At 43.2% G+C, this 25,514-nt stretch overlaps 1 protein-coding gene across 2 annotated transcripts in view; it reads left to right on the top strand.

Moving 5' to 3' along the window:
* Positions 1-24,974, top strand: part of LOC309565890 (uncharacterized protein) — a 32,255-nt gene extending 7,281 nt beyond the window's left edge. Inside the window, exons 2-4 of one of the 2 annotated variants that reach the window (XR_014225842.1) lie at positions 2,242-2,363; positions 9,304-9,353; positions 24,874-24,974. Coding sequence is in view for 1 of the 2 variants with exons in the window: in XM_082270906.1 (XP_082127032.1) it covers positions 2,242-2,290 (49 nt within the window). In the remaining variant the exon portion in view is untranslated. Of the gene's footprint in view, positions 1-2,241; positions 2,770-9,303; positions 9,354-24,873 lie in introns of those variants that run through there. The other variant, XM_082270906.1, reaches the window with a different exon arrangement.
* The last annotated feature ends 540 nt before the right edge of the window (positions 24,975-25,514 follow it).

Here is a 25,514-nt window from a genome sequence, read left to right as displayed (position 1 = left end):
AACGTAGTATTCCTGATGATGTCCATCAGTCTCAGTCCAAGGGACAGCTTGGATGCTCCAAATCAAACAGAAACAGTGCAATTCGGCAGCCCATATTTGCTTCTTTAGTACGTTTTTCTGTATGATCATTTCTAAAGAGAGGAGGTGGCCCAAAAGGGAAAACCCATTAAAGGAATTTTAAAAGAAAAAGCAGTTAACTGATCCCATGGTGTCTTGCACACTTTGTCCAGTTTAAAGGCTAAAGTACACAGTTAAAGTGGAACTAAACTCCAAACTACTCGCCTTGGCTCCAATGGTTTGATGCCTACAAGGTCCCTTGGCAGTGCCGGCATCTTACTGGCTTCTTCTGGGTGCCAGTTTTCAGCCATCTTGATTGGCTAGCTTGGGACGACATAACTCCCTCGCATGTGCAGAAGATTAGTCATCTCGGCACACAAGCTCAGTGCAGGAATGTATGCTGAGCTGCCCTTGCATAGCTCAGTATACAATCTAGGGAAGACTGTGAGCAGGCAGGTAGGTTTCTTTTATTTCAGAAGAAACATCGCATGTCTCTTCTGCAATAAAACAGCCTGCCTGCTTGTAGATTTTTGAAAAAAAGAGTTTAGTTTTGCTTTAATATGGTAGACGGCAAACTGTTGAAAAAAGAAAAAATATTGTGAAAAATGACTTTGTGAGAAGACTACAGGGTAATTTTAACAGTTTGATGTACATCCTGCATGCTCTATTACTGTAACACCTTTTCTATCAAGAGTCAACCTGATTTACTTAAAAGTTCAAACTAACGCTACCTATTATCCGTCTTGCCAAAAATTGTTTTGCTACCCTCTGTCTATGAACCAGGTTCACTCTCTCCTTCCCTTTCCTTGTTCCATTTCTTCCCTCCCACTGAACAAGAATTGTCTATTACTCACAAGGCTCGGACGATAAGATGCAATAAAGATGTTATTCTGGAGGATACCACATGGTGCTTTTCCTCGCTCTCTCGTGACGCTGCCTAGTTTCAATATGACGTTGCATCCGATTTCTGTCGAACTTTCTTCACCGTTCCTCCTGCAGCTGTTTTTCCTTCCCCTTTCTGCTTGTGAACTCAAGGCTGTTCATTCTTAAATGCCAGGGATTCACGTTCCTTATACAAGGGTTGCCATTTTATGCTTATCGTGTCACGACATTATATAATACAATAAAAACCTAAACAGCTCCTCTTTTTGTAACGGAAGTGCAGCATCTAGAATATAAGGGCTGAATCAGTATTCATGCGAATGAAGCATATAAGTGTGGGCTAATAATTTCACTGAAGTCCCCCATGGCTATTTTACAAGGATCGGGAGCCTTGGGAACTAAAAAGCATAACCCTCATAGCTCATTGCTTTATTCATAGCAATTGGTTTATATTTGTAATTAAAAATTTTTAAAGTGGAATTTTATTTGTGTATGTATGATACTTTGGCTTTAAAGCTGCACAAATAAATTATTGAACTCAAGGGTTTAATATTTGCTGTGTATAAGTGAATAAAAATATATTTTCACCTCCAGGCATCAGAATCGCATGACTCACATGAGAGTCAGCTGTCTTTGCATAGGAAAATAGCCGAATCTCGCAGTAGAAAAGCTCAAACAAAACAAAAAAGTGCCTCTAGCTTGCTTGCTTTTGTTTGGCTTCCATCCAAACTTTTTAAACTTCATGGAGAACATTTTTACACTGCTATATACTAAGTATTAAACTTTTGATTTTCTGCATAATATATTAGTTCAGGTTTTGTGCAGCAGCGCTTAGTAAAAGCAAAATGGCCATCCTTAATTTAGGGACTTTGCCTCTCATGTCTAAATTAAAAAGTCTAAAATATTTGTAGCTTTGTCTAATAAGTTCTCTCTTATGTAACACATGCCCTTTAATTGTGTCTGTATTGTCAGATGGGCTTCTGACTCTAACTTGCAATAGAAAGATTTTTCCTTTTTAGATCATATTTAGTCATGCTACATATTGATATGTATGCAAACAAAAGGAATCTGATTAAGAATGAACGGACCTTAACAAACAACTTGTTCATTAAATATGTTGAATATTAAGTGGAATGTGACAATTGATTCTGTAATTAAATAGTTGAGTTGTGTACTGAAGTTTGTTTGAAGAATCCGTGCCGCTCCTCACCCACACCCTTCCGCTGTTATACCGCCTCGTCCACGCTTTCTCCGCTTGAAAAGATGGATGAAAACAACCTACCCCTTTGTCTTCTTTTGCAGACAAATCTCGAAAACTTTTAACCCCTTAACCCCCCAAAATCATGGTTGAATGCGTGAAATAGACAACATAAAGTTGGGTTCTAACAAGAGGGGGGAAGAGAGTATGTGGGAGGCTCTGAAAGGTGAGTAAACAGGTCACTACACTGTTAATTATGTTTAATTACACCTCTCTTACCACCAGTTCTGCACAATGAGTTGCAGTACCATCCTGTTTATACATTTTTCTAAACTACAAGATATATTTTTCCAAAAATTATCTGTATACTATATATAAGGTGGTCATGATAAAACTGACTTTAATAAAAGCTAAATAGATCATGCAATGTAGTATTTGCTAAAATGGGCCACCAGCCCTTTTAGGAGCCACACCTAATTCTTCTGTTACTTCATTGTATTCACACATTACATTTGGTGTACTCGGAAAAAGCGGTCAACCGACTATCACTATGTGGTAAAATATAATCAGCGCAATCAACAATAAAAATATATGTGTAAACTATCATGCAGTATATAATCTGCCTTCTAACATAGGCTTGGACTGCTGCTAACACCTACTTGAGTATGTCCACCAAAACTTTCATAATGAATATAAAGTGCAAAATATACATGCAGCGCAGTCATTTAGTGAATAACATTACTTAAAAATAAAAAATATCAGTTCAAACAAAAGTCAATATATATATAGAGTCCCCTGTATAAGAACTCCAAAGTGACAGTTCATATATTTTTCTGTTAAATTTTCTTCCAATGTGTTTTGTGCACCCCTTATTTTAAAAAAAAAGTGCCTGCTCACCTCCAGTATCTGACCCCACTATAGAGTCATCATAGCCTTAGTGAATTCCACACTAGACGGTACTGGAACACTCCTACTACCACTCTCAAATCACGCTACTTCACTTCTTGGTTCCTGATCATCAACAAGACATGTCATAGAATACAAATAGAAAAACCATAGCTCTCTCTGTTTCCAAAGCTGAAGAAGCCCATGAGGAGGGCATAATATGTATTGGTGGAGGGAGTCCGTGACGTCATTACTTGCCATTTGTGTCAGCGTGGTGAGCTATATGCTTGTTTTTTATATACCCATGTGAGTGTTTTTAATCCCTTGTTCATTTTTTAATAAATATTTGGAAGCAGAGAACACTATGGTTTCTCTAATTGTATTCTTTGACATGTCTTGATGATCAGGAACCAATAAGTGAAGTAGCGTGATTCTGGGGCAGTAGCAGAAGAAGTGGTCCAGTACCATCTAGTGTGGAATTCACTAATAGGGATGATCGAACTTTTCAAAAGTTCGGTTCGGCCAGAACATCCGAACTTCCCGAAAGTTCGGCCCGGATTTCAGAACCCCATTGAAATCAATGGGACCCGAACTTCGGTAATCAAAAAACACCATTTTGAAGCCCTAAAACCCAATAAATGCCCCTAACAAGTGCCTAGGGCTCTGGGTCATACCCCAGGGACTATTAATCACACAAAAAAAAGTTCTTAAAAATTGTCATTTTTCATAGCCAATTATTGAAAAAAAAAAAAAAAAAAAAACATTTTCCTTGGATTTAGTATCTGGGGGGGTGGGGGTCTAAAAAGTGTACCTGTGAAGTTTCAGCTCTGTAGCATGTCCAGAACCATAAAAAAAAGATTGTATTAGGTCACTTATAGAACAGGTTAGTGGCTTCTCTCTTTTCACACCTTGCCGGTTTAGTAGCAAGCGTTTTTTTGGGCATTTTTTATGGTATTTTGAGGCAGGCAAAACATCTGAACTTGTGTATACGGGTATATATACACACATACTTATATGCATATATACACCTAGACATATATAGGTGTGATAGTAGCAGAAATATATGCTTGCGCTAATGAAATCATTTACACTAATATGGCTCCGCTCCTATCACACCTATATATATATATAAGTGTAAAATACTTATAAGTATGTGTGTATATATACCACTATACACAAGTTCAGATGTTTTGCCTGCCTCCAAAGAACCCAAAAAAATGCCCAAAAAAACGCTAGCGCCAAAAAAAAAAACGCCCAGGTGTGTTGTTGCAGGCATTTTTTGGGGGTTTTTGGAGGCAGGGAAAACATCTGAACTTGTGTATAGTGGTATATATGCACACATACTTATATGTATTTTACACTTACACATATATAGGTGTTATAGGAGCGGAGCCATATTAGTGTAAATGATTTCATTAGCGCAAGCATATATTTCTGCTACTATCACACCTATATAAGTCTAGGTGTGTATATACATATAAGTATGTGTTTATATATATACCACTATACACAAGTTCAGATGTTTTGCCTGCCTCCAAAAAACCCCCAAAAATGCCTGCAACAACACACCTGGGCGTTTTCTTTTTGACGCTAGTGTTTTTTTGGGCATTTTCTTGGGTTCTTTGGAGGCAGGCAAAACATCTGAACTTGTGTATAGTGGTATATATATACACACATACTTATATGTATTTTACACATATACATATTTAGGTGTGATAGGAGCATAACTATATTGGTGTTAATTATTTCATTAGCGCAAGTAGTGTTTTCTGCTCCTTTCACACATATATATGTGCAGGTGTATATATACATACATGGGTGTGTATATATACCCCCTATACACATGTTCAGATGTCATGCCTGACTCCAAACATGTGTTCAAAAAATCCCTATAGACGTCTACAGCCAAAAAGCAAGCTGACAGGGGCGAAGCCATATTACTGCAGCGAAAGTGTCTTCAGAGAAACTAGCTTTTCTCTATAGCGGTCACCCTGATATGGAAGGGTTTGGTCACCCTGCCATAGCAGTCAGTGTCAGTTCACCCTACACTACATTACGGTCACCCTGAAATGGAAGGGTTTGGTCACCCTGCCATAGCAGTCAGTTCACCCTACACTACATTACGGTCACCCTGACACTTCACACTTTCCCTACAGAAACAAAATTTTTGCATCTAACTAAAGTGTAAAATAGCACCCTAACTACACTAGATATCCCTTTCCTCACACTAATAAATGCTAAATGACACTTTTAAAGTAAAATTAACAGAACTGCTTCCACTCTCTTCCATGTCCCTGTATTACAATGCTAGGAATTTGGCGGGGGCTATCTTATATACTGGGGGGCGTATTCACTAATGATTGGACTATGGACCCCCTAGTCACTCCAATCACATTCCTAGCATTCTCCTGCCCCCTCAATTGGCTTTTGATAATGGTTCTGGTCCAATCACAGGCTTTTAAAGCCCATTTCCTGGCCCATTGCATTTTGGTCGGTTCTGGTTGCCGAATTCCAAACTTTTTCAGCAAAAATTTTAAATTCGGCCGAACCTCGAACAGTCAATGTTCGGGTCGAACCGATGGTCGACCCGAACCGTTCGATCATCCCTATTCACTAAGGCTATGATGACTCTGTAATGGGGTCAGATACTGGAGGTGAGCAGGCTCTGTATATGAAGGTGGTGGGCACCGAAAACAATGGAAGAAAATTGAAAAGAAACATATATGAACTATCCCTTGATGTTTATACTACGGTGGAGTTCTTATACACAGGACTCTCTATATTGACTTTGAATTTAATTTTTTCTTTGTAATGTTATTCACTACAAGACTTTGCTGCATGTATATTTTGCACTTTAATCAACTCTCACTGTAATGTAAGCCCCATGTTAATTTTTGATGTATATCATCCTAAATATTGCAAGTTTAAAGATGTTTTCCATTTTATGCTACTACTAGCCTTTAAGAGGCACATCATGTAGAATAAACATACCATATTAAACTGCATACCACAGAAACCTGATTGCTACTATTGGTTCTCTGTTACTTAATTTAAACGCGAGTGGGTCTTCAGGGAACCTGTTGCTTTATAACTTACACTGTATAGCCAGAAGTTTGTGGACACCTGCCCATCAAACCTATATGAGCATGTTAAACATCTCAATCCCATCTCCAACTCCCATTAGAGTTATCTACAAACACAAAGTTAGGACCGCACACCGATGTAAGTGAACATGTGAAGTTTATTCACCACTGTAGATCCAAAATTGGACATCAAAACATCACAGACAAGGACAAAGGGTTAACCTTTTGTCCTTGTCCGTGATGTTTTGATGTCCAGTTTTGGATCTACAGTGGTGAATAAACTTCACATGTTCACTTACATCAGTGTGCGGACATCAATTTGTGTTTGAAGATACTGCTGGAGACTACGGATCTGATCTTCACCTGATTATAGATCCTCATCTGAGCGGCTCATCTGTATTTGTCTCAGTCCCATTGGATTTATACCTGCTCCCACCACCTTTGTTGTACAACAGCCTTTACTCTTCTTGGAAGACTTTCCACACAATTTTAAAGTGTGACTATATGAATGTGTACCCATTCAGCCAAAGTAGTTGCTGAATGAGGTTACTGATGATGAACAAAAGACCTGGCATCCAATCAGCTTTACTGTTTGTTCTGAAGGACTTCAGTAACGTTGGTATCAGGGCTCTGTGCAGGCCACTCAAGTTGCTCCACACCAAACTTGTCAAATAATGTTTTATGGACCTAAATATGTGCAAATAATGCTGGAACATGAACCCAAATGACCACAAGTGCAGACACTCACAATAGTTTACTTTTTTTCTTTTGTGAATAAAGGCTTCATAATAAAGTTATTTTATGTATATTCAATGCTTATTCGATTTTCAGTTTTAGACATTTTTTTTTCTATTTCATAAAGTATTTTGCAAGGTTACATTCAGAAAGCCCATAATCTGAGACACCATAATCCCATATATCATAACATTAATAGAACAGGAGTATAACAATCCTTCATAATTCTTTTTAGGAACTAAAACTAAAAATAAGATCAATCGGAATACATCCTACCACCTGTTCATCAAGAGCATCTATGTTGAGGTAACCAGTATTTCCCATGGGCAGGAATCTGCCCGAGGAAAAGAAAAAGAAAAAAAAAAACACAATGAGAAAAAGAAAAAAATAGTTTAAATAGTCTATTTTATGCTGTAGCATTAACAGTACCCTTGACTGGAAGCATCTGAACTCAATACATTGTAGGGGTTTCCACATGCTTTTGGCAATAAAGTATGTATGAGGCTAAGGTGTCCATAAACGTTTGGCCATGTAGTATATTTGCAAACCTTCTCAGATATCCCCATACAATGGTCTGGACTACTGACCAGCTATTTCAAATTGTGAATGCTCCAACCTGCACAGTTTCATTGAATGAAGTCTGGAAATCTGCAGTAGTATGGCTCCTATATGCTGCCAGAAGATGGTACTTTTCCCAAATATAAGTGTTCAGCTTATGGAACTGCTTGAGCAGTTTCATTGCTGCTTTCCATGGCTTCATAATAACATGCATCTTGTCATATCATTAAGGAGGCCTTACATGAGATTTTCAAGCAGCTCTCCCATAGACCTGCCTATCTATAGACTATCATGTAACCATAGGGAAAGGGTACACTGGGTAAATTGGGTAGGTTTTAGTTATAGCTTGCTCCCATGAGGCTTTATTCATAGTTTTAAGTAGAGAATTATTTTAATTATGGTGACATTGTAATTATTATTAACTATTCTATATTATCAACTATACCTTGAAATTAAAGTTTGAAAGAGGCAAAGAAAATCTTTTGCATGGGAAAGGATGAAGATTATCTGCGCTCTCTGGAAGCAGGTTAGATTTCCTTTTCCAATTTATGCTAAAATGAAGAAAGCTGACATTTGTTATAACTATCACTGTTTTTTGCATTAAAAAAAATACACTTCATGCTCCTCTGGAGGTACCATACTGTAATCTGCACCCATATACAAAATTCAAAACATGGATTTTGATATGAATTGAAATCATTGCATATGTACATGGGCTTAAGTGTACCTATGTGCCCCTGAAATAAGGTCTAAATGCCTACAAATACTACACCTATCAGTGTACAAGGCCCTATTGATTTGCACACTATCACTGTGTAGCTAGCTCCACACGCTAATGTGCACTGATAGGCTAAAAGGAACACCTGCTTAGTACTGTAGGACCAGCATGGATTGCTGCTGAGGAACTGAACACTTACTCACCTGAGCAGCAATTACCCATGATTAGAAGGATAATACAAACTGATTAAGCCTAGGTTCACGCTGAGGCCGTTTGGAAATCGTGTGAGTTCAGCTCAACTCTCACGATTTCAAGCCAGCATTTTAGTCCAACTTCGGGGGCGATTTCACAGACATCTGTGCGGGTTCCTGCACAGATGTCTATGGAAATTGCCCCCCGCAGTTTCCAAAAGTAACGAAACTGCTTTTGGGAATCAGTGCGGCGCCGCAAAGTTGACTTTGCACCGATTCGGACCGTGCAATTGCCGGCAATTGGCTCTGATTTGACATGCCAAATGGCATGTCAAATCGAACCTATGTGAACGTGGGCTTAATCATAGTCCATTAATTATGTGTACTCAGCTTGCCTGTAAGAAATGTGATAAATATTTATCTATGTAGCCCAGAGAATAAAGAATGTAACCTTAATGTTAAACATATCACATAGGAGTTTTAAGGAGCATTCAGTCACAATTTTAAAAGATGCATATTAAATATTGCATAATGTACACCATTTGGTAAATTACAAAAATATTACAATTGTCTGAGGAGGAGATATGCGACTATGCAAATGCATGAGTATGAAAGCATGCATTTTAGTGATCAGGGGTCTTAGTATCCTTATAGGAAACCTCTACTAAGAACACTAAGGAGGATATGGTTGTTGACCTGTCCATCTGAAAATGCTGGTTCACACATATTCATCTGCTTCAATATTTATGAGTGACTAGCCTGGAATAAACACACAGATCAGGATTTATGAATGTTTTTACTTCGCTGGCTGCATGCTTTTTTTCCATGTAAGTAACTTAAACGGTATTGGAGCCAGAGACAGTCAGTCATTTAAAATATTCAGTAGAAAGCCAGCGATTACTTGTTTCTTTTTGTACAATTTTTCTTGATTTTGTAAGTATCTGACAATATACCGCTATTGGGATTTTGTTTTCCTCAACACTTCCTCCTCAACTTTTCCTCTTCACTTTAATATATACAGGAGGTTTAAAATTATCTACAGGTGGGTTTCCTCCATTCTGATCTTCATAAGGTAATTTTGGCATCAGTATCCAGGTCATGTAACCACAACTGGAACAAAACATTTATGATTTTTTTCAGTAACAGTAAAATCCTTTTTCTTGGAGCTCAATCAGAGATTCAGAGACAATTAGGGTATACTGCTGCCTACAGGAGGATTTGGGCACTGGCAAACAAATGAAAGGTGAACAGCTTAGTATAATTCCTTCTCACTCCCAGCATGCCTCAGTTTTGTAATAAACTGGGCAGAGAGCAATACCATAAACACAGAGGGGTGGTGCCTATGTTCCCCAATTAACTAAAAGATAACCTCTAACCGGGTTGAGGGTGTATGGCAAAATGGTGATTATAATAAAGCCAAAGTTCATAAGTCCTTGGTGTTCTCAGGGTGAAGTCACACGAAAGATAGGGTGCATAGGAAACATGTTATATAGTGTTGAACAGAACCTCTTTGCTGGTCACTCTGCGACTACCGTATCCTTCACCTCACCACTGTGCTCCCCCCCTTGAGAGTGAACACGTACCCTTAACGCTAGGGTCTAGCGCTTTGTTTAACAGATGATCCTCCACTCCCAGATGGCGATCCCCTCAGGACTCCACTACAACCAGTAGAGATATGAACAGCACCTCCTCCTCTCCTCTCACATAAAGGGGGACAAATAGGGACCCATAGTGTAATATGTACAAACAAGGCCCAGAATCGCCCTTTTCCCTGGAGGGGGGGAAGGGGCAGAGGCGGGAGAAGGAGGGGGAGACCCACAGGGGCCCAAACGGACTCCTGGAGGCCTCAGCTTCCCCATCTGGACAACCAAAGGGACCGCCCCTGGCCCAGGGTAGACGCACAACAAGAGGATGCAGAGGCGGATTTAAACACCAAAAAAAGGAGAGAAAAGGAGTAAAGGGCATATATAACCTGACAAACATCACTCTTACTGAAAAAGAGACCAACATACTTAACGCAGGCTTAAAATGCGCAGCCCAAAGGCCAATTAACAAATTTAATGTTTATGTGGATATCCACAAATACATCAGAAAAATCAATTTGAAGCGGCATTTTCTAAACCCCAGTAGAAATGTCTTGAAAAAAACTCAGTATGTTGATAACGGCCTAATAGGTAAAGATAGCGGCCTTAAAAACAAATCACTCTTTAATCCACAATCAGTGTATCGAAGTGTTCAAGCAATCGGTCCTTCGAGATTTGGAAAGTATAGTACCTAAGAAGGATGTGAATCCTCGGTACATCAGAGAGGGCCTGGAATTGCTAGAGAAACGCAAAGATATTATTATCAGGCCGGCTGATAAGGGTGGTGGGGTGGTTATCTTAGACAAGAGTTTTTATGATCAACAATTGTCTGAGATGCTATCGGACACATCCACCTATGGGGTCCTACCAGGCAATCCAACTTTGGCTTACAGGAGAGAATTGGAAAGTCTAGTTACCATTGGCTATCAGGATGGAATACTCACAAAAAAGGAAAGAAGGTTTTTGGTGCCTAGTTATAGTAGAATTCCTACTATATATACGCTGCCCAAGATCCACAAAAGTGATACAAATCCTCCACCTAGACCGATAGTGAACAGCATCAATTCGGTCACCTCCAGAATTGGGCAGTACCTCGATCATTTTTTGCAGGACAGTGTCCAATCTCTCAGATCTTATCTGAGAGATACAAAAGATTTTCTTATCATGATCAGAGGGGTTGAATTACCGCAGGGAGAGGTATACGTGGTCACGGCTGACGTGGCCTCTCTCTATACGGTCATTCAACATGAGGACGCCCTGCTAGCGTTTAATTGGGCCCTGAGCAAACGATCGGATATCCCATTCCCCCAGAGGAGATTCCTAGGCTCAATACTGCAATACTGCGTGTCCCATAACTATTTCTGGTATGGGGGCACGTTCTTCTCTCAGCGGAAGGGCCTTGCCATGGGGGCTAAGTATGCCCCGAGCCTGGCGAATCTCTTCATGGGGGAATGGGAGGATCGCTACATCTATGCCGCCGCCAGGGACGAGCTTGTCCTATACAAAAGATACATAGATGATCTTTTTTTTGTATGGGCGGGTAGCGAAGCCTCCTTGGTATCGTTTACAAATGATCTCAATACCAATGAGAACAATATCAAGCTAGAGTTCAACTGGAGTAGGATGAAGATCCATTATCTAGATGTTGAAATTATGATTCAGGGTTCCAGTCTAGTATCGTTGGCTTATTTTAAGCCAACGGACCGGAATGGTTATTTACCTGTGCACAGTGGACATCATAGCACATGGTTAAGGAATATCCCCAAAGGACAGTTCCTTCGTGTGAGAAGGAACTGTACTGCTGACTTAGATTACCAACAACAAGCAATGGTGATAAAGAAACGCTTTTGTGAAAAGGGTTATCAAATAAAAGATCTCGAACAAACAATGAACGAGATCGGTAAAATTCCACAAAGCGAGTGCTTGAATGATAAAAATCAAAACGCCCAATGAGAGACATCAGTGGGGGTTCATAACTGATTTCAACATCCAGCATAAAGAGGTGGAGCAAATTTTCCGAAAAAATTGGAACATCTTGCAAATGGACAAGTTTATAGGAAAAATTATCCCTGAGAAACCAGTCTTTATCTACCGAAAGGCCCCAAGTTTCGGTGACAGACTGGTTAAAAAAGTTCTTGACCCACCTGTAAAACCAAAGTTTTTTTGGGATAACAGAGTTGGGTTTTATTCCTGTAGACATTGTAAGGCCTGTAGGCAGGTTGATGTTCATCTGAGGGGGTATACGTCCTTTACATCATCTGCTAATGGACGTTCCTTTGAGATTCAAGATCTGATCACCTGCAGATCCACACACGTGGTATATGGCCTGCAGTGTCCCTGCGGGTTGATCTATATTGGTCGGACAAAGAGAACCCTGGGTAAAAGGATCTCAAAACACATAGGGAACATTCGAAAGGGCTACAAATACCATAGTGTTCCCCTTCATTTTAAGTACCATCACAATAAGGACCCTTCGGGGTTACTTTTTTGGGGAATTGAGAAGGTGGAACAGGTATGGAGGGGCTCCAATAGAGTCAGGGAGCTCTCAAAAAGAGAAACTTTCTGGATCTATCAAACCAACGCATTAGCCCCCAATGGTATGAACGTGGAGCTGGACATAAACTGCTTCATTAGTGATTACTAGCCCAGAGGTATCAATACTAGACGTTTTGCAATTGGAATCTTGTCCTTACAGGTAGTAATATATGGTTTTAATTTAATTTTTTTCTATTAAACTACCACCCCCCCCCCTTTCTACTTTTCTTCTGACCTACCAGTACTGTATGTCCAATAGCTCATGGGCACCCTGTGGGTAGGTCCCATTTGAGCTTCTTTTTTTATACAATTGGAGGATAGACGCCCCCGTTTAGTGGCTCTATGTGGTTATCTATTTTATCTAGTTATGAAGTTTTTTTTTGGTAGTTTGGCCACGAGGATGGCCGTAATATTTCTTGGATTCACAGTGCTCCACCTTGGTGTGGAGTCCAGTATATTGAGAATGACGGGTGACAGCGGGCCTATTTGGTCTGATATATTAATCATTTATTAATCATTTTAATTTTGTAACTTTAGCCCTGTTTTGGATATTAGCACATGCTTTTTGATTGATGCTCCCTAGGCTGACCACTAATTTAGGGCGTCAGTTGTGGCGATATCCCCAGTATATGGGGTACAGTATCTAATATCGTCTCATGTAGTGATTATTCCTTAGGAAACCATTGAGATAACTAACAAAGGATATTTAGGATTAATTCCATCTATACACTACTCCTATATAGAGATATATGTAATATCCATGAGGTAAAGTCTGATAGGTAGTATCAGGCTTTGGTAGAAATAGTCTATGCACCCCCTTTGTTCAATTGTATAGTTGATATGGGATATCTGATATGTGTAACATAAGCATGTGTTAAATATATTCACATCCTCTGTGTTTTATACTTGTATCTATTATGAATAACAGATGCATGTAATCCGAGCATGTGTCAATTATATGTTAAGTTGGGGATTGAATGGGTTAATTGTACACAGGCGATGTCCCCACTGTCCGCAGGTATGGCCATGTATCCATCCTTAGCGAGGGATTGGGTTGCGGCGGGGGCGGGACCTTTATGTAGTCTAATTCAATTAGATGTTTGCTCTGTGTGCTTGTGGGTGTGCGAGGTCGAACGTGGCGGCCGTGAGCTCCACTTCCGGTTTCCGGTCTCGGCAACAGGGTGGCTGTAAGCTTCACTTCCTGTTTCCTGCCTTGAGGGCCTGCCGAGATGCGTGACGCCACTTCCGCTTTCCCTGACGTCCGGATTGGTAGACGCAGGGAAGGGCGGGGTTTGTTGCGTCATTTCCGGTGTCTCCGATGTCCGGATGAGCGGACTTGGAGACCAGCGGCGGAGTAGCTTCCGGCCGCCAACGCAAGTGGCATACTTAGTGGCGGCGGATTAGCTTCCGGCCGCCCACGTGGAGGTCTCCGCCCAGCATCTAGCACACACCCCCCCCTCCCCAAAAGGGTACAAATATGAGGAGAAGAGGCCACGTGCTCACGCCCTCAGTAGAAGTCCAGTGCCGACGAAACGCGTCAGGGCGTGAGCACGCGGCCATTCAGTTGTATACCAAGGACATCCCAGGGGATCCCCAGTTATAACGCCCATTGAGTCCGGGCAACGTCGCGATCAGGTGGCTGGATCACCTGTACCGTGTGGCTCAGTGGGGACAACGTTTGCAGCGGGAGGACCGGGTTTTGTGCCTTGGACATTTGTTTCGCTTGACCATATCCGATTTCATGTGAGTGTGATTTTAACCTTTTAATAAAGCCTTGTTTGTACATATTACACTATGGGTCCCTATTTGTCCCCCTTTATGTGAGAGGAGAGGAGGAGGTGCTGTTCATATCTCTACTGGTTGGAGTGGAGTCCTGAGGGGATCGCCATCTAGGAGTGGAGGATCATCTGTTAAACAAAGCGCTAGACCCTAGCGTTAAGGGTACGTGTTCACTCTCAAGGGGGGGAGCATAGTGGTGAGGTGAAGGATACGGTAGTCGCAGTCGAGTGACCAGCAAAGAAGTTCTGTTCAACACTATATAACATGTTTCCTATGCACCCTATCTTTCGTGTGACTTCACCCTGAGAACACCAAGGACTTATGAACTTTGGCTTTATTATAATCACCATTTTGCCATACACCCTCAACCCGGTTAGAGGTTGTTTGCTAGTGCAGCTAGTGTTTATGTGGGCTGTGGCTCCTATACGCACCTTTTTACATGTCATGATCTGAGTATAGCGGCTGCTTTATTGGGTATACTGGCACATGAGAACTTACATCTGGCTGTTTGGCTAGTTGTATATGTTGGATCCTTTGAGGATTGCATCACTTAAGCGCTGAGTGGGTGGGATAAGGAACTATTGTTTCTTTCTTGCTCCTTTTGTGAGAACTAAAAGATAAGGATTTTGCTGTAAGTATCCAAATCCAATTTTATTTGTTACTCATTAAAGGACACAGGACTACAAAACTAAGGGAAGTTCAAAAGCAGTCCAACTGAGGGGTGGGCAACACAGCAAACAAACTGCCACCAGGCCCAACTATAAGCAACAGCAAAAACTAGAGACTACCCGCAGCACAAAGAGCTGCCTGAAGGACCCTACACTAGAGGAAGGCCTCACATGAGGCCTGAACATCCACCTGGTAAAACTTATAGAAAGTGTGAGCAGCAAAAAACTAGTGGGCAGCCTTGCAAAATCTGGACAATAGTTGCCTAATTCCAGAAAAAAATAATAAATAAAAAGAAGCACTCATAGATCTAGTTGTGTGTACCTTGATAGGAAATAGTGAAACCTGATTCTTAAGACCATAAGCTTGAAGCATGATCGGTCTGAGCCACAGAGAAATGCCAGAACGAGAAGCGGTTTCTCTTTCCGGGGACCATTAGGAATGACAAAAAAATATTCACTCTTTTTAATTGAAGCAGTGGCTGTGAGGTAGACATGCATTACTCGAACTACATTAAGACAATAAAGTGAAATGTCTTTATAATGTTTCAGTGTCAGACAAAGGGACAAAAGCACAATTAACTGGTCGAGGTGAAAGGCAAAAACCACCATGGGAAGTTATGACTAGTCCTTAATATTACATTGCCCTTGTGTAAGACCAGAAACGGTTCTTTACAGGATAAATCCACCAGTTCAGACACGTGCCTTGCAGGCATGGCAACAAGGAATGCAACCTTGTGAGAGAGGCTATATTGGGGAATATTCCTGATAAGTTCCCAAAGAACCAAGTTTGAATCCCAAAGAAACACTGGTGGGCACACAGGTAGAGCTACAAGAAACACTATGTACACAGGTCTTGTTCAAAGAATGGGAGATGAGCAGTCTCATGAACAAGACAAGAATAAGATAATACTTAGGGACAACTGCTGACCCAGGCCTTTTTGCACACAAAAGCCAGGATTCATTCTATATAATATTTTTTTGGATAATAGCCTCTTTTGTCACACAAAGAGAAAAATACCTTCCATGTGTGGTGTTAGACCTTGTGAGAATTGGACTTCTTGGATTTCAATATAGTAGGGATCACTGGGTTGGAGAGGCTCCTGTGTCTCAAAAACCAAGGCTTACCAGCTATACCATTAAAAACCACAACCATGAAGCCAGATGGTAAAGCGGTCATTTGGAAAGGAGATCTGTTTGATCTAAAAGAATCCACAGAGAGTCTTCAGGTCAGAGTACCACAACTGTCTGGGCTAGTCTCAATCTATGAGTATCACCAAGATGTTTTCCATCTTGATCCTGCATAGCAGACAAAGAAAGAATTTCAGGGTAGGAAAGGTGTAAATCAGGTGGTACTAATCTCAGTGAGCCACCAGAGCATCCACAACTACCACTATAGGATCTCTGCACCTAGGAACAATCATATTCTGGAGGTCCACATCTGGTGTCCCCCATCTGTGACATGGGGTCTAGAAAATCACTGAGTGTAGGGACCATTCCCTGGGCCCAGGTGCTGCTGGCTGTCTGCCAATTGTCTACGTCTGGAATGAAAATGTCGGACAAGACTGAAAAGTGAGTAATTCTCAGAACAGAATCCTTTACCTTCTTGCCTCAGTTAGATTTCTGGTTGCTTCCTGGTGGCTGATGTAAGCCACTGTCGTGGCATTGTTTTACAATATTCTTATTGAAATACCCTCTAGAGGGAATGTCCAGCATTGTAGGGACAACCAAATTACCAGAGGCCCCAGAATGTTGATTGTGTGATGGGATTCCTCTGGCATCCAAGACCCCTACACTGACAAGGTGTCAGGGACTCCTCTCTAGCCTGACAGACTAGCATCTGTTCTGATGACCTTCCAAGACACCAAAAGGAAGGATTTCCCCAACTTCAGATCTGGATTCCTGTGCCACCAGGCAAGAAACAACTTGGTTCTTGTTAGGTAAATTAATTTGGCCAGAGACTGAACCAATTTGTCTCAAAATGACAAGATGTTGAGTTATATGGGTGTGAATTGGAACTGGGCAAGAGGAACTGCCTATAAAGAGGCTACCATTGGCCCCAGGACTCTCATGCAGAAATACAAAAGATTTGGTTGACTGCTGGATTGAAGAGTGTGAGTTTGGGTATGGAGAGTTTGAAGTTCCTCTTGTGGGAAAGTAAACTTAGAATCTCCAAATAATGACTTGGCTCCAAAGTAGACTTTTGAATATTTAGTAGAAAAAAAAGACATCCATCCTCCTAGGATACTAGCAAAACATGCTGGGAATGGGAGGTGTTATACCAGGCTGATCACTGTTTCTTTTTCTGCCAGTGCGCAAACTCCACTTGTAAGCAGCAGTATAACCTAATTATCTCTGAATTCTGTGTCCAAAAAATTAATGAGAAAGAAAATTATAAATTAATTTGTTTAGATGCTTTATTGGAATTTGACAAAATGCATATGCCTAAATGCTATGAGCCTTTCATAGCAATCCTGGGACTTCTGGTTTATTAAGCAGTGCGAGAATCAAATGCCAGTCCAAGTGGAATGGCAAAGAAGCCTTATGAAGTTCAAAAAGATGCAGAGATCACCAAAAAAAAAAAATGTTGAAAATTAAAAAAACATGTTTACTAAAATGGGATTTTTGACTTACGGAAAAATCCGTTTATCTGATGTTCATTGACAGACACAGCTCCTGATCTTCCTAACCATTGGGCTATACTGCCCCCTACAAGAGTAGGACACTAGGCAGAACAAAAGTTGGCTATGCCTATGGGCAGTCCCAGGGGGTATACTCCCTCTCTCTGCTGCAGTGTCAGAAGAATTACAACTCCACAGAGGGGTGGGTGCTGTGTCAGTTAATGAACATTAGAAAAATGGATTTAATGGTAAGTCAAAAATCCCATTTTCTCTTTCCTTCACTGACAGACACAGCTTCTGATCTTCTTAACCATTGAGACGTTCCAAAGCAGTGTTAAACATGGGGGGTGGGAACAGCCAAAAGAAACTCCCAAGGCTAACTATAGCCAACCAGGAAAACAGGAGCTCAACCAAAACAACTGGAGCCCACCTGAAAAAAACACACCCTCCTAGAGAACCAGGTTCTCTAAACAGCAGCCTGCAAAACCTTGCGGCCAAAGGAAGCATGCAAACACATCCACTTTATAGAACTTTGTGAAAGTGTGCATCGATGACCAGATGGCCACCTTGCAAACCTGCGTCACTGACACCTGATGACGGAAGGCCCAGGAGGCACTGAGTTGAGTGCGCCTTGACTGGGGAGGGAGAAACCTGACCCCTAATGGAATAAGCTTGAATCACCCTCTGTCTGATCCATCTGGAAATGGTTGCAGAGGAAATGGACAACCCTTTCCGAAGCCCATCCATGAGCACAAATAGTGAGTCTGACTTCCTAAAGGACTCCGTAGCTGCCAGGTATACCCTAATTGCCCGACCACATCCAAGGCATGCACAGCAGTTTCCTTCGAATGTGTTAGCCTGGGACAAAGGGAAGGCAATACAATGTCTTTATTCAAATGAAAATCAGAGACAACCTTCGGAAGGAACGACGGACAGGGGCAAAGAACATCCTTATCTCTGTGAACCTCCAAGTAAGGTGAATGACAGGACAACACTGCCAATTCCAACACCCTGCACTCAGAGGTGATAGCCACCAAAAAGGCTACCTTCTAAAACAGCAGAAGCAGGGGAATCTCCTGAAGATTCTCAAAAGGAGGCTTCTTGAGGACTGAGAGCACCAAATTGAGGTCCCAAGGCGGTAACGTAGACCGCACTTGAGGAGCCAAGTGCCGAACTCCCTGAAGAAAGGTACGCACCAGGGAGTGTGTGGCCAAGGGCCCTTGAAAGAGGACCGCTAAGGCTGACACCTGGCCCTTGATAGTACTCAAGGCCAGTTTCTGCTCAACCCCCCGTTGAAGGAAGGTCAAGATCCGTACCATTGAAAAAGAACCAAGAGACTCACACCACACAATGTACGTCTTCCACGTACGATGGTAGATCTTTCTAGAAGTAGATTTCCTAGCATTTAACAGCGTTGGAATCACCGACTCAGACAAACCTCTATCCATCAGCACCTGGCATTCAACAGCCAAGCCGTCAAAGCCAGCGATTGTAAAGCACGATGGAAGATTGGTCCTCGGGACAGCAAATCCTCCCTGAGAGGAAGTTTCCAAGGAATGTCGGCGACCAGCTGCACCAGATCGGCGTACCAAGCCCGGCAAGGCCAGTCCGGGGGCCATTAAAATGACTATTATTATAATATTATGATTATTTTGAGCCGGGGCGCCAACAGATCCACCTCGGTAATGCCCCACTAGAGGCACAACTGATGAAACACCTCCGGATGAAAGGACCACTCCCCTTTGTCCAACGCCTACGGACTGAGATAATCCGCCTGCCAGTTTTCCACCCCGGGAATGTGTATGGCGGAGAGGGCTGAAACGAACCATTCTGCCCACCTTAGAATGCGGACTACCTCTAGAGCCACCAGGACACTTCTTGTGCCCACCCTGGTGATTGATACAAGCCACGGCCTTGGCATTGTCTGATTGAATGCACACTGGACATCCCTAAAGACGATCTGTCCAATGTTCCAGGCACAGTCTTATCGCTCAGAGTTCCAAGACATTGATGGGTAGTCTGGACTCTTCCAGTGTCCAGATCCCCTGAGCAGAATTTTTGCAGAGGACGCCTCCCCAGCCGGACAGGCTGGCATCTGTGGTGAGCACTGTCCAGGGGTCGGAAGGATTTTCCCAGCCAAAGTACTGGAGAACGAAGCCACCATATCAGGAACTCTTTCATTCCCCGGCTCTGCCGGATCTGATTGTCCAGAGACTGTGGATTCTTGTCCCATTTAGCCAGAATCTCCCTTGCAGGGACTTCATATGGAACTGTGCAAATGGAACTGCCTCAAAGGTAGACACCATCAGGCCCAGCACCCGCATGCAAGTCCGGAGGGATGACCATCTGCTGGACAGCAGGAGATGAATTGCAGCCTGCAGTTTCTGGAATTTGACCAGAGGAAGAAGCACTCTGGCTAAGGTCCAGAGTCAGACCCAGATAGTCCAGCTTTGTGAATGGAACCAGAGCAGACTTCTGAAAATTCAGAATCCAGCCGAACCCTTGCCGAACCCCCTCAGAGTTCGTATGGTGATTTTAAGTTTTTCACCAGAGCAGCAGACTCCGCTCGCAGAAGGTCATCATCCAAGTAGCCCAGTACCACGATCCCCCGTTGGCGTAATGAAGCTAGCACTGGGGCTAACACTTTTGTGAAGACCTGAGGAGCAGAGGCGAGACCAAAGGGTAATGCCACAAACTGATAATGCTCCTCTCCCACGGCGCTGGAGACCGACACATATTGGAATGTGAAGGTAAGCGTTCTTGATGTCCTCCTCCAGAGGATGCCCCAAAGGGCTCCGATCCCTTGTCAGTCAACCATGAGGGACGATTCAACATCTTATGAGCCGAGAAGGAGGGTCCATGTCTACAACGAGGGCCCTTGCCCTTAGTAGCCTGCGGAAGAAAGGTACTCTTACCCCCTTTTTTGTATTTCCAAACTGAAGTTTATTGAGTAAAAATACCTATGAGACCTTTAATGATGTCATCCAGGGTAGCACCAAACAGGCGATCTGCTTAAAAGGAAATTTCAGTCAAGGCCTTTTTAGAAGTCTGGTCCGCAGACCAGCATTTGAGCCAAAAGACACGCCGAAGGAGCACTGTCAAAACAGAGAACCAAGCCACTAGGGGAGCCACATCCAAAGAGGCTTCACAGATAAACTGAAGCCCCTGGACCAGCTGGTCCGCCAGCTCAGCAAAGGCAGGGGGGAGCTACTCCCCCTCAAGGTCATGGTACAAAAGCCTAGCCCATTCATTCAGAGTCTGCAACACCAGGGCTATCGGCCTCAGTGCCGAACCAGCCAGGGTGTACATAATGCGGGCCACACCCTCCGCCTTCCTGTCACCCGGGTCCCTAAAGACCATGACTCTTCAATCGGAGTCATGGTTGCCTTGTTTAATCTGGAAACCGGTGGAACAATCCACTTCTTAAGAAGGGACTCCCTAGGGATATCGCCTAGCAAATTACTTAGGGACCCCAAGGGGACGCTTTAGTCGTCGCCACTATTTAGTGACAATTCTGTCAGAATAGGCGGGGAATGAGAATACCTTTTCCACTCTGGATGGCTTGTGAGTGTCAAAGGGAACCTGCGCCTCTGTCGCAGCTGCATCCTCCATCTGTAAGGTCTCACGCACAGCTATAATATGTGCGTCAACCAGCGCCTTTTTGTACGCGGTTGCAGAAGAGGAGGAATCCTTCTCACTATCTGAGGATTCAGGGCGTGTGGTTGCAGACCCAGCAGGGTGACCCACGTCTGCGGCGGCCAAATCAGATTCAGGATCTGATGAGGCAGGGGAAGGCAGGGGGTGCTTGTTGCCAGCCTGTCGCCCAAAATCCACCTCCACCCAGGACACAAAGGACTCCAGAAGTGCCGTCAGTGCATTGATGGAAGGATGGGACCCGGAGGACCCCACAGGCTCAGGGAGGAGATCAGGTGGGGAGATGTGCTCTAAAGACTCCATAAGTCACCAGGGGGACCCCACAAAAAAAGTGTAAAACACTGCTAAGGGAACCCCCCACCGCTCCGGCAGCTTCACTCGGTTGCCAGTAACAGAGCACCTAATCGATCATTAGCAGAGAGGGAGAGGACCCCACCAAACTCACCACCTCACAGAAACCAGGCACCGCAGCCACCAGGAGAATCTGCACTGCATGTGCAGTGATCAGGAAATGAATTGATCCAGGAGTCAGAACCAGGGCATGAGAAGGGGCTCCCACGGCCGAAATCGCCGGCCAGAGGGCTCAACTGTCATGGCTGTCGCTATTTTCAATGGCAAACCACCGTAAAATGGCCGCTGGACTACACAAACATGGCCGCCGTGTATTGAGCACACAGGCTACAAGAAATTGCCAGCCTTGCGTGGCACCATGAGGCTCCCAGGGATCCAGGTTGGATCCTTAGGCCTCAGAAAATGGCACACACAGGAAGGGGGGGCCCTTGCAGGAGCCCCCACCTAGTACAGTCCCCCCCCACAGCCGATCGCCCGGTCCCCGACGTTGCACCCCCCAGCCCCCATGGCCAGCACAGCACCCTGCCCCCACCTCAGGCGGTGGACCAGGCCACCCCACAGCCTCAGTGTCAGTGAAGGAGGGGGGCGATAAGTGCCACAGGGACCACCAGACCGATGAGGGGGTGCCTAACAGGAAGGAGGGAAACCCAGGAGTCCGACTGTCCCATGGAGGGGCCCACGTCCACCCCAATGCCCTCCAGGGGGAGAGGGGGGACAGCTACTCATCATACCAGGAACCAGACAAGCACCGCTCCAGACAGAACCCCTCACCATCGAAATGGGGGGCTTTTGGCCAGGAGGATCTCTGCGATTGGGGCCGAGACCCGGTCGTATGCGACCTCACAAGGTGTTTAACTTGCAGGCCAGTTCTCGTCAGATGGGGCTATGTCGCGGCCGACCTAGCGCGGAGCTGAGTCAGACTGGGGTGACCAGCCCGTCGCCCAGTCCGGCAGTTGATTGTAGATCTCACAGGAGAAAAAAATCTATCTAAAAAGTAAAAATCTGCCAGGACCAGAGATCCCAGCAAGGAACTAGGTCCTTACTCCTGACTAGGCAGAAAAAAAAAGCTAAAAAAAAGTACCTATAGCAGAGAGAGGGAGTATACCCCCTGGGACTGCCCATAGGCATAGCCAGACTTTTTTTCTGCCTATTGTCCTACTTCTGTAGGGGGCAGTATAAGCCAGTGGTTAAGAAAGTCAGGAGCTATGTCCGTCAATAAACGAAAGAGAAATACATTTTACAGAAAAATGTAATGGCTGCTTAAAGAGGGATGTTGTATGAGCTATAGAGCCATATCTTCAAAACTGTATTCACACTTGTCTATTCATGTTGTAGTGAGCATTAACAGATGGTACAGTATGTCCTGTATATACACTGTAGTGTGTTGCCATTCATTTACAATCCCACCCTCATAAACATGAAAAACAAAATACATAAAACAATCGCACCTGACCCTTAGACCCCATTCACACTGGGGCGACTTGTCAGGCGACCTGGTCACCTGACAAGTCGCCGTGGGTCGCCTGCCATAGAGTAGCACAGGACCCGTTCTAATAGGAGCGACACAAGTCGCTCCGACTTAGAAAAAGGGTCCTGAGCTTCTTTGGGGCGACCGGGAGCGACCTGCATTGACTTCAATGATATGAAGTCCGTGCCGGCCGCTCCGAGGTCGCGGTGCGAGCTGCGCACCGCGACTTCACAGGTCGCCCCCGCAAGTCGGGTCGCGCCTCACTGCATCAAAACACATGCAATTAAAAACAGTGCAGTTGCACTCATTTTTCTTAGTAAATTTAAGGTGGTAAAGCTTCACTTTCTACATTCACTTACTACCCAATCAGATAAAAGAAGAAAAGAAAAATTGTATTCACCTGCAAAAGATCGCAAAGGCAGTACGTTTTGAATGTGGTACAGGAAACGAGCATTGAAAGTGGCCTTCCTGCACACCAATCTGGCGTGAATGAGCCCAGCTTTGCTCCAATATGCACTTATTTTAATAATACATATCAGTTTAGTTAGGTACTGCTAAGAAAGTATTTAAAAATGGCTAGCAGTTTAGTTAATTTAACACTGTGATTGTGGCTAGACACATATATTTTGCAGAAACATCAAGATTGGAGTTACTTGCAATCATTTTCTGTAATATGTTTTTAGAGCGAACCTAATGGCCGGAATACACAATAAGAAAATCAGCCGAAAAAATTTCCGTTCAGCGAACGATCGGCCGATATTCTACTCATTAATGCCCAGCCATCAATGACCGGGCGATATTTTAATTGTGTATTCCGGCCATTATTCAACTTTTCAGTAATGAATTTTCCACTTTATCAGTTACACAGCTATTCCAGGATACTGGCAAATACAGTGGTGAAAATAATTTGATCCCCTGCAGATTTTGCCCACTTACAAAGAAATGAAGGGTCTACATTTTTTATCATTGGTGTATTTTGAATAATAGAGACAGAATATCAACCAAAATCCAGAAAAAACACATGATACAAATGTTATAAATTGAGTTGCAGTTCAGTGAGTAAAATAAGTATTTGATCCCCAATCAAAACATGACTTAGTACTTGGTGGAGAAACCCTTGTTGGCAAGCACACATCTCAGGAAGGATTTTGGTCCACTCTTTTTTACAGATCTTCTCTAATTTCTTAAAGTTTCTTGGCTTTCGAAGTTTCAGGAATGAGGCGCCGCACCGGAAGTGACGAGCGGGGTCGGTGCAGGCCCATTGATTCCTGGGAGCGATAACGTTCAGCTTCCAGGAATCAATACAAAGAGGAAGTGACGACGCGGGCCGCGGCCGCAGAGGTGAGGAAGTGGAAAAAAGGTGAGTATATTTTTCTGCAATAACAAGGTAAGTAAAAAAAAAAAAAAAATCGTAATTATCCATTTGTTTTTCAGGTGACTAGAAGCAAGCGGATGGCCCAAAATCGACTATGTCGATTTTGTGGCCGGAACTCCGCTTTAAGTCTGAAGGACAGTAAATTGGCCCTTTCTTTAGAAAGTTTGGAGACATCTGTTATAGAGCATAAAAAATCTATAATGTATAATTTTTGTATGCATCACGAGAACACTGGAACACTTCCCAAAAGTGCAAGCATTCAGTTTACATACTTTTTACACGTTACTGTTTTCCAGAAGGATTAATTTGTAGCACCTGTAATAAGGGATCATCTCTACTGTAATAATAGCTGAAATGTCTCTCTGCTTGCTGCTTCAAGGTAAGGAAGAATATTTCCTGCATGTCCAGCTACCCTCCAGGCTTCGTATGTCTCCCAGAGATCTTGCTGGCAAGACCAATTCACCTACTGTATATTAGCAGCTCTGTTTACCTGCTGTTACTTCTAAATTCATATTTTTTCTACATTACAGAAAAGTGCAGCAGGAGCAGCAAGTTACTTTCTTGGCTTCAAGAAGGCTGCAGTGGAAGGCAGACCTGGGATATTTAGCAATGGATCCTGGTAGATTTTCCGAGAGATATATAAAGCGAGCAGTCATTCAATTTATCAACATTTTCCCAAAATAGTTTAGTCATTTTGGAGGTCTTAATCTTTAAAATTTTTTGTCAAGGCCATCATTTTTATTTAGTCTTGGGCAGAGTTGGGAATGGCTAGAACCCCTCTTGAGTTTTTATCAAAGCTCTGTTAGCCTTTATTTATGTTTATATTGCCCACAACAAATGGCAGGCTGTGACTGACTAATACAGCCACTTTTAGAACCTCGGGTTGGGTTCACACTAGTGCGGGCCATGTAGCCCGCGTTTGCTTGGGCACCGCAGTCCAATAACTTGAATTGGCTGCTTGGCCACATGAACTGCAGAAAAAAGATGCATGTACCTTTTTAAAATGTAGCTACAGAGATGTCAAATAGACTATGCAGTTTCCTTGCAGTTCCCACACCCGCGATCATGCTGCAGACTGAGATGCGTGAGGGTACCATTCAGAATGAACCACAGCTCTGCACGTCTCGCACGAGCAACGCGATTCGGCTGCGGGTGGTTGCGGGTGCAGGAAACGAT

This window comes from Pelophylax lessonae (genome assembly GCF_965119305.1).
Source record: "Pelophylax lessonae genome assembly, chromosome: 10".
Classification (NCBI taxonomy): Eukaryota; Metazoa; Chordata; class Amphibia; order Anura; family Ranidae; genus Pelophylax; species Pelophylax lessonae.
Note: the sequence above shows the minus strand (reverse complement) of the source record. Positions and strands in the feature narration are given on the sequence as shown.